The sequence below is a fragment of the Salarias fasciatus genome, chromosome 23, assembly GCF_902148845.1.
Source record: "Salarias fasciatus chromosome 23, fSalaFa1.1, whole genome shotgun sequence".
NCBI lineage: Eukaryota > Metazoa > Chordata > Actinopteri > Blenniiformes > Blenniidae > Salarias > Salarias fasciatus.
In genome coordinates, this window is record NC_043766.1 from 37796008 (window position 1) to 37811591 (window position 15584).

At 43.1% G+C, this 15584-nt stretch overlaps 4 protein-coding genes across 4 annotated transcripts in view; 1 reads left to right on the plus strand and 3 right to left on the minus strand.

Moving 5' to 3' along the window:
• Positions 1 to 15584, plus strand: part of LOC115382184 (NACHT, LRR and PYD domains-containing protein 12-like) — an 815989-nt gene that overhangs the window by 223732 nt on the left and 576673 nt on the right. The window lies entirely within an intron of this gene.
• LOC115382179 (NACHT, LRR and PYD domains-containing protein 3-like) overlaps positions 1 to 15584 on the minus strand; it is a 1352480-nt gene that overhangs the window by 151539 nt on the left and 1185357 nt on the right. The window contains exon 3 of the mRNA XM_030083867.1: positions 3775 to 3955. The gene's annotated coding sequence lies outside the window, so the exon portion shown is untranslated. The remainder of the gene's footprint in view (positions 1 to 3774; positions 3956 to 15584) is intronic.
• The window catches only part of LOC115382194 (NLR family CARD domain-containing protein 3-like), a gene marked incomplete at its 3' end in the record, with an annotated part of 1416821 nt that overhangs the window by 10760 nt on the left and 1390477 nt on the right, over positions 1 to 15584 (minus strand). Inside the window, 1 exon segment of the mRNA XM_030083889.1 lies at positions 600 to 993. Coding sequence (XP_029939749.1) covers positions 600 to 876 — 277 coding nt within the window.
• LOC115381317 (protein NLRC3-like) overlaps positions 3627 to 15584 on the minus strand; it is a 533865-nt gene continuing 521907 nt past the window's right edge. Inside the window, exons 10-12 of the mRNA XM_030082596.1 lie at positions 14124 to 14735; positions 13956 to 14018; positions 3627 to 3676 (exon numbers count right to left, since the gene is read on the minus strand). Coding sequence (XP_029938456.1) covers positions 3627 to 3676; positions 13956 to 14018; positions 14124 to 14735 — 725 coding nt within the window. The remainder of the gene's footprint in view (positions 3677 to 13955; positions 14019 to 14123; positions 14736 to 15584) is intronic.

Below are 15584 nucleotides of genomic sequence, written 5' to 3' on the forward strand. Positions count from 1 at the left end.
TTGAGCCCCAATGGTTGCACAAGCGTTATCTCTCCCAGTGTTACCTTTTACCGGTACACACCCACACCGCAAGAGTCCAGATTACAGTGGGTGTGCTGTTCCATATAAAGTGCACCAGATCATATGGCACACTGCCAGTTTTTGAAAAGAGTTAAAGGATTTTTAGTGTGCCTTATAGCCCGAAAAATATGGTAAGTTAGGTTTTACTCACACAGTTCCTACACAGATTACCAGAAACTAGAAGATCTTAGCTTTGGCATTTCAGTATATATGATGACTGAAACTCAAAATATGTGTTCCTGAAGAGGTTTTAAGTAATGTAGACTAAAGATTTATTTTCTCATGTGCTTGTTTTCTCTTCAGGTCATTAGACTGTGAACGTCAGACTGAGTGTCTGAATGTCATGTAGAAATCATAAACTGATTGTCAACATGAACTACGAAGACTGGTGGTGTTTCGCGTGAAAGAGAGAAACTGTCAGGTGAAAGCAAAAAACAGAATGTCATTGATATTTTTCCTGTATTTATTCTTCTCTGTTGTTTCGTGTTGTGCAAATCTAAGTTATAACACTATCAAGTTTTAACATTTCCAGGACTTACCTTCAGGTTGTGAGATATTTTTAGAGTGTTTCTGCCATACACCCTTTTTCTTCATTTTCTCTAAAACCATTTTAGTGACTTCAAGAGCATGAGTGTTGTTGGTCTGGCACATCTCATCTACTGTGTCCTCCCTCTGCAATGTCTCCAGTTTACTCTTCAGGATTGGTTTGAACCCTTCAAGGACTCCATCTTGCCACAAATACCACTTGAACCTTCCAAAGTCTTGATCTCCCAAATCATCCAGGATTCCCAGGAGGATTTCTTGAGGTGAGCTCATCTTTGACCTTGTGACGAGTCTGATTTATCTCACTGATCTTTCACTCTGTGTTCATGGAGTCCCTGGAAAGACCACGGTGAGGAGCTGACAGGTTTGATTCAGGTGAGATGTTGGACTCTGAAAAACAAACAAAAAAAGTGTACTGATGAGCTCCATGCCAATTTTCTACTGTTTCAGGTTAAATCTATTTAAAGACAACCTCTGATTTTATTTGACATGTTATTTGAATTTTTGACTACCATTGATTCTATCATGCAGTGATATTCTAGACAAGCCTGAATGCAGACAAGCAGTGAAAGACCAGGAGTTACAAACCAACTGCCTTATTGATCAGTGCCATTTAGAATGTCAGTTCAAAATAATCTGGTAACACTTTACTTGAAGCCCCCCTGTATAACACATTATAAGTATATTCATAAAGTATTATAATGCCATTATAACACGTGTAGCTGTAGTTATAAACATTCATAGATGATCACAATGCCAGGACCTAACCCTAACCCTAACCCTAATCCTATGCTGTGTAGTGCTGTATAGTGAGTTATAAAGCATTGTGATCATGTATGACTGTTTATAACTACTTATAATGTGTTATACAGGGGGGCTTCAAGTAAAGTGTTACCAATAATCTTTTTGCCAAAAAACTACATAAACATAATTTTGTCTTTGATGGGAATCAAACCCCAAAAACTGGCATGAGAGGCAAAAAAGTTTAAAACTGGACAGTGTACATGTTCATGGTTATTGCCTATCACAGGGGATTTCTGTGTCGCTGAACTCAAAGTCAAACCACATAAATTCAAACCGAGACCTCCTGAGAAGCCGCTCTGTGTTCTCAGCTATCAGATCAGCTGCACTTGAAAACTGTGTTCCTTGTGGGACTCATGGTTCAGCAAAAACCTTCTGAGAACTTTTGTACATCTTAAGCAGCTGTAAAAAAACTTCTTTTAAAGCAATTCACATCACATACAGAATGCCTGTTTCTGTGGAGATGAAACTCCTAATTGAGCTTGTCAAGGCAACAGAAGATAGATGTGGTTCTGCACCTGCTGGGATTCTCTTCATGCTCTCTATTTATTATTTAACTGTTCTGCCACAAGATTATGTGCGTGAGCACAGGAGAACTGTACTTATATTTACACACAATCTTAATGTTTAGGACAACCTGATGAATCCCAGACCCTGCCTGGAAATGTTTGCTCTCATCACACACAGAGCTGTGACAGAACAGCTAATAAATGAGGCCAAAGGGGTCAGAGAGACAAGTGAGCTCAATGAGCAAGAAAAAAGGCAGTGGAAATATGAGGAAATGGGTTCTTCCTCTTTCAGAGAAATCACGTGTCCTGCAGAGAGGAGGAGGAGGAGAGCTGACAGAGGAAACAGGAAGTGTGTGTGGTCTACATGTTGACACCTGCATGTGTCCAGAGTGAGACGTCCTCATGTTCCAGCATGCTGCACTCCTGAGTTCTCTCTCTGTTAAATGCATGGTTAAATTTATATTTATTTGAGTTTTATCAGTGTTTACAAATACTTATACGTGTGTTTGAGTGTGTGAGCTGTTTTCTTAAAACATTTAGTGTTGGAGACACAGAGAAGGACTTTCTCTGTCTTCAGGAGAATAAAAACTGTCCTGAAAGCAAAGTCCTGATTGTTTCCAACCATCAAGAGATCAAATGTTTCTCGGACTCTCCAACAGAACAATGAAACTTCTAAATAGAGTTGTTGATCTCATAACAGCTGTTTTACTACATTGAACATGATGCTCTGCCTTCAAGGTTCTCTGACAGGAGAACTTGAAGCTCCTGGTTTCATCCTCCATCACATATGTAGAGAGAACAGTAATGACAGTCTGTCTCTGTCCTCCCTGGTCTCCAGTGCTGGACCCTCAACCCAATGAGGACAGCAGGAAGTCGCAGGAGTCCTACTGTTGCATGCATGTCTGTGGATGCATGCATGTACGTGTGTGTGCACATGCATGTTTGCACATGTTTCTGTGTGTGTGTGTGTGTGTGTGTGTGTGTGTATGCGCCTCATAACCGACACTCAGCTTTGAACCATTTATCTCCTGTTTCCTGTTAAAACAGTCAAACCTGCTCTCCTCAATAAACACATCAAACTTCAGCCTCTGAACAAACTTCTGTTAAAACCATAAAACTGATGTGAATCCTGAAGAACACGTCATGAACACACAGCTGCTCTGAATAAACACAGAACAAGAAAACAGCCTCGAGAAGCTTCTCACCTTCTTTCTCTGAGGAGGAAATGGGTTTTTCATCTTTCTCAGAAGCCACGTGTTCTGCAGAGAGGAGGAGGGAGGAGAGCCCAGACAGGAAACAGGAAGTGACGTCAGTCTGCTTCACACCAAAAACCAAAGCAGACGAACAGACACAGAGTTCACAGAATACATCAGCTCGCTCAGTTAAAGCTGAGCAGTTCTTCACAGAACTTCATATATCGACTGACAACATTTATATCTGATGGAATGTCTACAGTTTCTCACTTGTGGGATGAATAAAGCTGACACAATTTAATCTATTCTAATCTGATTTGCTCTAATCTCATCAATATGAATCCTCATCCTCATAACAACAGCAGTGAAGGTTCAGCAGCTGTCAGACAGTTTCTTGCTGTCAGCTGTTTGATGTGAACTGTAATCCATTCATCCAGTGTGTGGAAACATAGCGTGATGACAACTGTCTGAATGTGTTTCTGTTCTCATTCCCCTCCACCACCACCTCATCTAGTTCCAGCTAAAAACCTCCTGACCCTCCCAGGTCCCCACAGGTGTCCATAATGTCGGCTGGACAGACACACAGACACACAGCCAGCAGCCACACAGTCAGATCCAGTCCAACACAGCGTTGTGAAAGCTTTGTTGTAGCTGACAGAGATTCTCACCTGATCAACTCTCTTCACATCTTCTTCAGACTCTTCTGGAGAGAAGAAGCTGCTCTCCGTCCCTCCTCAGTCCTTCTGTCTGTCTCTGCTTGATGTGAGGACGCCGTCTCACTGTCTCAACCCACACTCAGGGTGAAACGTCACACTATTTCCTGTTTCCTGCCAAAACCCGCCCACCTCCCTAAAAAACAGCTCAGGTCTCATCCTCTGCAGGAACTTATGTTAAAACTGTAAAACTATGATGTGAGTACTGAAGAACACAATGTAAAGACACAACTGAAATGATTAAACTAAGGAAAGAGGCAACAACAACAAGTAATTCAACACAAACAGAACAATCAGACAACTGTGTGTTTAGAGGAGGAGGGGGGAGAGCCGGGGGAGAAAACGGGAAGCGAGCTCGGTGTTTCTCAACAGAAGTCGACGTGACTTCAACATGGTCTCACTTCTGCTTTTCACCACAAACCACAGCAGACGAACAGACACAGAGTTCACACAACACTTCAACTCTCTCAGCTGAAGCTGGACTCTGTGTTCCACTCACTGTTATGTGACTCCACTAATTACTGGCTCTGCTGCAGGAGGTGCTGTGTGTTTGTGTGTGTGTGTGTGTGTGTGTGTGTGTGTGTGTGTGTGTGTGTGTGTGGGGGGGGGGGGGGGGGGGGGGGGGGGGGGGGAAGTGCTGTGTTTCTGTTTTCATGTGTATTAGGCATAAAGAAACAACTAAACAACTGGATTCGCTTGTTGTTTCAGCACCATGGACAGCACCGTTTCCTGACTATAATTGTGTCTGTTCATTTGAGTCTTTGTGTGTATGTGTGTGTGTGTGTGTGTGTGTGTGTGTGTGTGTGTGTTCCTCCATGAGCTCAGTGAGGCTGTCCTCCAGGTCACAGTGTAGAAACAGCTCCCTCTGCAGGACCGCTGGGGAAGTTCTCCTGGAATCAGCTCAGCAGTGAACAGTGAGAGCTGCATGCAGGTCAGGGAGAGCTGAGCAGGACTCTCTGCTTTCCTCTTCCTGTCAGGCTGACTGCTGCAGATGGTCAGGTCAGTGAGATGAGGCCAGTCTGGAAGGTGTCATTATCATCTGCTCAGATATCACCTTTTTATATCAATTTCACTGAACTCAGTCTCCATAAACGTGTTCCTCATCAATTTAAACCCTTAAACGTACTTAAGTTTTCATATTTCACTCTTATTTTTTGGGGGAAAAAATTTGGAAGAAAGAAAAACAACTCCCAATAGTGTCACAATGCAAGGTGATTGAAGACACCATGTTGTGTGTAGTTCTGTTTGGGTTTTAAACTCAGGTTTTGGATCATGAATTAATTCACCCTAATAAAGTGAATGAACATCTGGAAATGTGCTGCACATAAAGTAAAATGTGTTTCATGTGAAGTAAGTGTAAAAAAGTTCACAGTATTGCAGTAACTTTGAGTTTTTATCACATCAGACGTGTTGGAGGAAGCTGGAGGTTGTTGCTATAGTAACCAAGTCAGTGTGGGAGAGCAGCTATTCCAGAGAGATGCTGCAGGTCTTCTAATCTAGCCCCCCTGGTGGTAAATTAAGTGGGTTTTTGTCCATTGAAAGTCCCGAAGATGGTTTTGGCACAGGGCCCCAGACAGATGTGGAAGCCTGGATGATCTGCTTCCTGGATAAGCTAACTGGTTCAAACTGAAAAGCAAACATAAAGCGACAGACAGATCCTCCACCTCTGACCTCTCAGTCTCCAGAATCACCTCAGCATCATCAGGCCCTCAGTCATTGTGTTCCCTATTTCAGGGTCCAGAGGAAAGGTGTTTTTATTCCCTGTAAATTCTGATAAACTCTGAATCTCTTTAACTTGATGAAACGCTTGAAAAGCACAAACTTATAACGGACAGTCAGTATGGTTTTAGAACGGACCGATCAACATCTGTGGCATTAATGGAATTAATAGAAGAAATCACAGACTGTATGGACAATAAAAAAGTAGCAATAGGACTATTTGTGGATTTAAAGAAAGCATTTGATACCATTGACCATAATATATTAATAAAGAAATTAGATAACTACGGTATTAGGGGAGTTGGGTTGAGTTGGATATCGAGTTACTTAAGAAACAGGCAACAGTTTGTACAGATAGGGAATCATAAATCAAAACTGATGAATATTACATGTGGGGTACCACAGGGGTCAGTATTAGGACCAAAATTATTCATAATGTATATTAATGACATATGTAGTGTATCTAAATTATTGAAAGTTATTCTGTTTGCGGACGACACAAATATCTTTTGTTCCGGTGAGAATATGCAGCAGATTTTGGAGACCATCACAACAGAAATGAATAAATTAAAACTATGGTTTGATAAAATAAATTATCATTAAATCTAAGTAAAACAAAGATCATGCTGTTTGGGAGACACATGGATTGTAATGTAGAACTTATAATAGATGATAACAAAATAGAGAGAGTAAGTGAAATGAAATTTCTTGGCGTGATTCTGGACAACAAAATCTGCTGGAAACCTCATGTGAGCTACATACGAGCAAAACTGGCAAAATGCACATCAATACTGTGGAAAACTAAACATATCCTGGACATTAAGTCACTGCACACCTTGTATTGCGCACTTTTTTTTGCCATATCTGTCTTATTGTGTTGAGGTCTGGGGAAACAGCTACAGAACCACTCTACAGCCGATATGCACCATACAGAAAAGAGCAATTAGGATAATAAACAATGCAGGATACAGAGACCACACTAACCCACTATTCATAAAATCACACTTGTTGAAATTCATGGATCTAGTCAAATTCAAAACAGCACAAATACTGTTCAAAGCAAGAAATAATTTACTGCCAAAAAATATACAGGGGATGCTTGCGGAAAGGGAGGGTGGATATAATCTAAGAGGAGACCTGAATTATAAAAAACCAAAAGTTCGAACTACACTGAAAAGTATGTGCATGTCAAGCTGTGGAGTGGCTCTGTGGAACAGTCTGGAGACAGAAATAAAACAAAGTAGCAACATAAATCTGTTTAAAAAAAAGTACAAAAAAATATTTCTTAATAAGTATATGGAGGAGGAAGTCTGGAACTCTGGACGATGGTAACAAATGGTGTTGAGTATTATACATATAGTGGAAATTGATATATTGCTGTTATACTGTAGTTATATTATAATTATTCTGTTATATAGTATATATTTATGGGGATAACTATATGGTATGTGTGGGTATATATTATGTATTTATAGGGATATCTGCACGGTATATGTATACATATATTATGTGATGTCCTATGATGTATGATTTTAAAACTTGTTAATAGTTAAAAAGGGGTAGGAATCTCTAAAAAGTGTTTACTTCTTCCTACTCCTTTTTTCGAACTGTGCTGTTATGTTGTTTTTTTTTTTTGTTTTTTTTTGTTTGTTTTTTTTCTTTTTCTTTGATTTGCATTAACTTTCCTTTTTATCTTTTTTCTTTTTATACATGTTCGAAAAATAAATAAATTAATTCATTCATTCATTCAATTAACAAAAGTGTTTCCTTTTGCTGTGTTCTGTTCAGATTGTCGGCTTGTTGTCTTGGCTCGACTTAAGTAAGGTTCTATTTAATTTTCATACAGCGGCGAGGTAATGGTGGGCAAAATAAGCTTCGGCTTCAGCCCTAAACCTTTTCGGCCAAATGATATGTTAATTATGTGTGTATACATGTGTATGTGCATTCAAGTGTATGTATGTATGCATGTATGTGCACATATATATGTCCGTGTATGTCTATGTATGTGAGTGTATATGTATATGCATGCATGCAAAACTTATCTGACATGTATGCTTTATGGCCGAAAAAAAAAAAAAAAGTAGAGCAGCGGAGGTGGAAACGCACCATAACAGGAAACACCCCCTTCCTGTTTCTTGTCTCCCTCCACCCTCTGCAGGACACGTGATTTCCCTGAAAGAGGAAGAACCCATTTCCTCATCCAAACGTTCTGCTGCAGAGCAGAGTGTGAAGAACGGAGACAGAATGAAGACGGAGATGGACTGAAGCAGCTTCTTCTCTCCAAAAGTGTCTGAAGAAGATGTGAAGAGAGTTGATCAGGTGAGAATCTCTGTCAGCTACAACAAAGCTTTCACAACGCTGTGTTGGACTGGATCTGACTGTGTGGCTGCTGGCTGTGTGTCTGTGTGTCTGTCCAGCCTACATTATGGACACCTGTTGTTCTAGTGGAGACACACATCAGGAACAGTCTTCAAGTGTGTGTGTGTGTGTAGGTAATCTGGGGGAGCTGGGGAGACTCTGATGCTCTTCATGTGTCTGCCCTCATTGACCTCAGTGAAGAGTCAGCCCTGACTGACACACACACACACACACACACACACACACACACACACACGAGGTGCTGTTGTGTGTTCATGTCATGTTCTTCAGTCCTCACAAAAGGAAACAGTCACATGTTTCAACTTTGTGTCATATCAGGGTGAGACGGTGTGCTCATATCAGAGACAGACAGAAGGACTGACAGCAGTAGACAGAGGAGAGGACAAGTTCTCCTTTAACAGGAAGAACCCTGCAGAACCAGACTCAGAGGAGACTTTCTGTAGAACCAGACTCAGAGGAGACGTCCTGCTGTCCTCATTGGGTTGAGGGTCCAGCAGTAGAGACCAGGGAGGACAGAGACAGACTGTCATTAATGTTCTCTCTCCAGATGTGATGGAGGATGAAACCAGGAGCTTCAAGTTCTCCTGTCAGAGAACCTCGAAGGCAGAGCATCATGTTAAATGTAGTGAAACAGCTGTTATGAGATCAACAACTCTATTTAGAAGTTTCATTGTTCTGTTGGAGAGTTTTAGAAACATTTGATCTCTTGATGGTTGGAAACAATCAGGACTTTGCTCTCAGGACAGTTTTTATTCTCCTGAAGACAGAGAAAGTCCTTCTCTGTGTGTCCAACACTAAATGTTTTAAGAAAACAGCTCACACACTCAAACACAGATATAAATATATAGAAACACTGATAAAAGTCAAATAAATGAATAAACCATGTATTTAACAGAGAGAGAACTCAGGAGTGCAGCATGCTGGAACATGAGGACGTCTCACTCTGGACACATGCAGGTGTCAACATGTAGACCACACACACTTCCTGTTTCCTCTGTCAGCTCTCCTCCTCCTCCTCTCTGCAGGACATGTGATTTCTCTGAAAGAGGAAGAACCCATGTCCTCATATTTCCACCACAGGTTTGTCAGAGCTGGACGGTACAAAGGAGACAGACTGAAGGACGAGACCAGCAAAGAGCAGCTTCTGGAAGAGAGTCTGAGGACAGCAGGTACACACACACACACACACACACACACACACACACACACACACACACACACACACACACACGTTTGTATTTCTATCCTTGTGGGGACCTTCCATTGACTCCCATTCATGTCTAACTCCTAACCCTAACCCACACCAAAACAAAGCATTGCCCTAAAGAAATGTTTTTGCACTTTTACTCTTTTCATTAACAACAACATGGTCAAGAAAACAGTTTTTCCTCATTAGGACCAGAAAAATGTCCCCACAAGGCACATCGTGCCAGGTTTTCCTATCCTTGTGGGGACATCTGGTCCCCACAAGGTGTTACGTCCCCCCCCTTTAAGATGTTATAAATGGCCAAGCTAGGAGCGGGGGGGTGGGGGGGGGGGGGGGGGACGCAACGCTTATGCGCAGGCCTATTGGGCTGATGTAAACCAGGCTACTGGTGGTGTGCGGACGAAACACGGTGCAGTACAAGAGAGTTTGGGTGGCCTCTTCCAAAGGAAAAGGTGAATTTATGTAACAAAAGATAATTAAACAGAAGCAACAACACAATCTTTACAACTTTTAACAAGATGCCAGAACACCGCCAGCAGGCGTTCAACAAAAGACTGGCAGAAACAAAAATGGGGAGAGCGGACAGAGGGCAGGAGGACGTTAGGAGAAGGGCCCTGTGGGCGGTGCCACTAAAGACAAAAGCCCTAAATCTTCTCCGACACCTCAACCCTGTGACCCTAACTACCTTAACCAGTGACTAGCCCTAACTAACTAACTACGCCTGAACCTTACCTACCTGCTACAGAAGATCGTGGCAGCCGCCCACGCTTACCTAGTGTGTATAGACAGAAAGTCGCCTACGTGCTGAATGTAGACCCCGGGGTGTCTTACCTGGAGCCCTTCTCCAGGGAAGAAGACAATACTGAAAAATGGGGGAGTCTACAAAAACACACTAGGTGGGGACAGGTAGGTTTAACAAAAATAAGTCCTCAAATAGTAGCTTTGGCTGAGGAGGGCAAAAACAAAAGGTCTCAAACTTTAGTCAAAGCGTCAAAATGCTCTCCAATAGATGAAGTGATCTCTCCCTCTCACACAGACAGACAGACCCCTCACACAGGGTGCAAAGCATTATATATATATATATATATATATATATATATATATATATATATATATATATATATAATATATATATATATATATATATATATATATATATATATATATATATATATATATATATATATATATATATATATAGGGGCCGGACTGGAGGTTGATTGGATGATCGGCTGATGGGTTGATTGGAGACAGGTGTCCAGGATGATTGCTGGCAGGACAGGTGAGGTCATGGGTGAAGAGCTGGGGAAAAAAAGAAAAACACCACGCCTGGACACCTGGGGGAGACAAACAGGATCAAACCCAAGACACACAGAGGCAGCAGCCGTAACACAAGGATAGAAAAGCGAGTACACACACACACACACACACACACACACACACACACACACACACACACACAGTCTGACATGCTGCTGCAACATACACATACACTCACACTGCCTGTTTTCTTGCTCATTGAGCTCAGTTGTGTCTCTCATCCCTTTGGCCTCATTTATTAGCTGTTCTGTCACAGCTCTGTGTGTGATGAGAGCAAACATTTCCATGCAGGGTCTGGGATTCATCAGCTTGTCCTAAACATTAAGAATGTGTGTAAATATAAGTACAGTTCTCACTGTGCTCACACACATAATCTAGTGGCAGAACACTTAAATTACAAATAGAAAGCATGAAGAGAATCCCAGCAGGTGCAGAACCACATCTATCTTCTGTTTGCCTTGACAAGCTCAATTAGGAGTTTCATCTCCACAGAAACAGGCATTTTGTATGTGGTGTGAATTGCTTTAAAAGAAGTTTTTACAGCTGCTTAAGATGTACAAAACTATTCAGAAGGTTTTTGCTGAACCATGAGCTCCACAAGGAACACAGTTTTCAAGTGCAGCTGATCTGATAGCTGAGAACACAGAGCGGCTTCTCAGGAGGTCTCGGTGTGGATTTATGTGGTTTGTCTTTGAGTTCAGCGACGTGGTCCGAAATCCCCTGAGATAACCACTTGGTTATCACAGGCGATAACCATGAATATGCCCACTGTGCAGTTTTAAACTTTTTTGCCTCTCATGCCAGTTTTTGGGGTTTGATTCCCATCAAAGACAAAATTATGTTTATGTAGTTTTTTGGCAAAAAGATTATTTTGAACTGACATTCTAAATGGCACTAGTCAGTAAGGCAGTTGGTTTGTAACTCCTGGTCTTTCACTGCTTGTCTGTATTCAGGCTTGTCTAGAATATCTCTGCATGATAGAATCAGCGGGAGAAGAAAATTCAAATAACATGTCAAATAAAATCAGATGTTGTCTTTGAATAGATTTAACCTGAAACAATAGCAAATTGGCATAGAGCTCATCAGTACACTTTTTTTTGTTTGTTTTTCAGAGTCCAACATCTCACCTGAATCAAACATGTCAACTCCTCACCGTGGTCTTTCCAGGGACTCTATGAACACAGAGTGAAAGATCAGTGAGATAAGTCAGACTCTTCCCAAGGTCAAAGATGAGCTCACCTCCAGAAGTCCTCCTGGGAATTCTGAAAGGTTTGGAAGATAAAGACTTTAAAGATTTCAAGTGGCATTTGCGGCATGGAGTTCCTGAAGGGTTCAAATCAATCCCAAAGAGTGACCTGGAGACATTGGACAGGGGGGACACAGTGGATAAGATTCTCGACACCTACAGCGATCGTACTCTTGAAGTCGCTGAAATGGTTTTAGAGAAAATGCAGATGAAGGGTCTATGGGAGAAACACTGCAAAAACCTCTCAAAACCTGCAGGTAAGTCCTGGAAATGTTAAAACTTGATGGTGTTATCACATTACTGAACCTCTTCAGTAACACATTTTGAGTTTCAGTCATCATACATACTGAAATGCCAAAGCTAAGATCTTCTAGTTTCTGGTGATGTTTGTAGGAACTGTGTAAGTAAAACCTAAGTTACCATATTTTTCGGGCTATAAGGCACACTAAAAATCCTTTCACTCTTTTCAAAAATGGCCAGTGTACCATATAATCTGGTGCACTTTATGTGGAACAGCACACCCACTGTAATCAGGAGTCTTGCGGTGTGGGTGTGTACCGGTAAAAGGTAACACTGGGAGAGATAACGCTTGTGCAACCATTGGGGCTCAAGCTGCCAAAAAACTCCAAACAAAGAAAAGGACTCCATGATGGCGCCTGTTGAGATAAAATGCTAAGTAAAAATATGTAATTAGTGCAGAAAAATTAGTCTACAGTGAAGGCTATTATATACATATATTGGCACATTGACATATACACAAATACCCATTATATACATACATATATATACTCGAATATATAAATATATATATACACAGACATACATACATATATAATAAACATGAACTGTGAAATGTGCTGAATAAAGGAAAGAGGTGTGTGCGGAGCCGATTAAAGAAAAGTGAGAATGCTTGTATAATAAATAAGAGTGTTGCCCGGAGAAATAGAACCTATGCAGCACACCGCGGTGAGTTTCCTCTGTCGGCCAGGTGGGAGTTGTTGTACAGGGTTATGGCCTGTGGCAGGAATGATTTCCTGTATCTGTCCTTGTGACAGCGGAGCTGCATCAGTCTGTTGGAGAAGGAGCTCTGCCGTCTGTCCAGTGTGTGGTGGAGAGGGTGGAGGAGGTGGTCGGGGTTCTCCTTGATGGATAGCAGTTTGTTCAGTGTCCTCTCCACCACAGCCTCCACAGTGTCCAGTTTGCAGCCAATCATGGAGCCAGCTTTCCTGATCAGTTTGTTGAGTCTATTGGAATCGCCGGCTCCAATGCTGCTCCCTCAGCAAACCACAGCGAAGAATAGAACCCTGGCCCCCACAGACTGGTAGAACACCTCCAACATCTTAAGATAAGGTAAGATAAGATAAGATAAGATAAGATAAGATAAGATAAGACTTTACTGATCCCACGATGGGAAAATTTCACTGTTACAGCAACCCAAAGAAGAAGTACCACAGTCGCAAATAAAAATCAATAAATAGAAAAACAAGAACACAAAGTGCAAAAAAGTTTGCAGGCAAGCATTTCACACATTTTGCAAGCAACACTGTGCACATCCTTGGCACCAGAAACAGGAGGATTGGGCATGCTCCACTGCCCATAAATAGATGGTTGAGTATGCAGACCGGAGGAGGCAAAAGCACATCAAAAACACCACACAGGGGAATTTATACAGTGGCACTGAAGAGTCTGACAGACGCTGGAATAAACGACCTGCGGAAACGCTCCTTCTTACACCTCGGGTGCACCAGCCTGTTGCTGAAGGAGCTTTTTAATGAGTTCACAGTTTGGTGCAGAGAGTGGGAGGAGTTTTCCAAGATGGACAGTAGTTTGGCCAGAGCCCTCCTCTCTCCCACTACCTCCATGGAGTCCAGGGGGCAGCCACAGACTGAGCTGGATCTTTTAATCAGTCTGTTGAGTCTTTTCTTGTCTCACTCAGTGCAAACCCCCCCCAGCACACCACCGCATAGAATATCACTGACAACACTACAGTGTCATAGAAGGTCCTCAGCAATGGTTTGCTCACACCAAAATACGCGAGCCTCCTCAGCAGGTACAGACGACTCTGACCCCTCTTATACAGAGAGTCAGTGTTATCTGACCAGTCCAGCTTGTTGTTCAGGTGAACACCCAGGTACTTATAAGTCCTCACTCTCTCGGTGTCGAGTCCTTGGATGCTCACTGGTGGAGTAATTGATGGTGTCCTGTGGAAATTGATCACAATCTCCTTTGTCTTCGTGACGTTCATCTGGAGGTGGTTCTGCTCACACCAGAAGACAAAGTCCGTGATGACCTTCCTATACTCGCAGTCGTTCCCCTCTGACACGTATCCTATGATGGCAGAGTCATCAGAGAACTTCTGGAGATGACAGGTGTCTGTGGAGTAGTGGAAGTCTGATGTATAGAGACTGAAGAGGAAAGGTGAGAGTACTGTACCCTGGGGGGCTCCCGTGCTGCAGACCACCACCTCAGACACACAGTCCTGTAGCCTCACATACTGGGATCTGTCTGTGAGGTAGTTCATGGTCCATGCAGCCAGCTGGTCACTAACCCCCGCCCTCTCCATCTTCACCCTCAGCAGTGATGGTTGTATTGTGTTGAAGGCACTGGAAAAGTCAAAGAACATGATCCTGACGGTGTTCCCAGCATCCTCCAGGTGAGACAAGGATCTCTGCAGCAGGTAGAGGACAGCATAATCCGTCCCAATCCCAGGCTGGTACTCAAACTGCAGAGGATACATGTATGGGCTCACCAGGGGGCGTAGATCGTTAAGAACCAGTCTCTCCAGAGCATTCATCAGGTGAGAGGTCAAGGCCACGGGTCTAAAGTGGTTTGGTTCCTTGGGGCGCGAAGTCTTGGGGACCGGGACCACACAAGACGTCTTCCACATGGCAGGAACCCTTTCCAGTCTCAGGCTGAGGTTGAAGATGTAGCAGACCACCTGACAGAGCTGGTCTGCACAGTCCCTGAGGAGTCTGGAGCTGATGCCATCAGGACCCGTGGCTTTCCTGGCTCTGGTCTTCCTGAGCTGCGTTCTCACCTGATCCACTGTAGGTGTGAAGAGGAGAGGAGAAGGTGGAAGGAGGGAGGAGAGCCCCGGGGATGGTGGAGATGAAGGAGGTTAGGGGGAGTGAGTGATCAGGCAGGAGGAGCTGGAGGTCAGCTGGACAGGGCTCAGGCTAGAGGGGGATATGGTGAGACCGCTGTCAAACCTGTTGAAAAACAGGTTTAACTGGTTGGCCCAGTCTCTGTCCCTGTCACGTTCAAACTCACAGACTCAAGCGCGGACAGAGACTCAGCAGATCAATAGTTCTTCGAACAATTATTTTATTTACAGAGGAATCAATACCGAACCCAAACTAACCCCGCTACTCTTGAAAATCACGGCGGCGCTTCACAAGAACAGAACAGGACACCAAGCCTTCTGACAAGCCGTGAACAGAACAAGGACTGAGCCGTAACCTAATCAGTCATAACCAAACCGGGACTAAGGAACCAAGGAGCTAACAACTAAACCCAAAGACCCACCCCGGCAATCCAGCGAGGGAAAGAGCTACTGCGGATGAAGCGTAAAGGAAGAGGGTTCGTGGATGCTCAGCCAGAGGGGAGATTGTGTGGAAGTCCTGGCACAGCAGCCCAGAGGGGTGAGGTCCGGAGAACCTTTCCAGCGGAGTCGGAGCGAAGCAGAGGAGGCTCAGAGACGTCATCCAAGTCGGGGCAGAGATGTGGTTCCTGCAGTTTGCAGAAGACAAGCTGATTTAAGTGGAGTGAAGCGGAGCACAGCAGAGTGAATCAGAATGCAGCAGAGCAACCCAGTAAGAACTGACTGTGGTGGTATTACGGTCCAACGCTGAGGGAGCTTTATAGGGTGATGAATTGTTTGGTGAAGACCAGGCC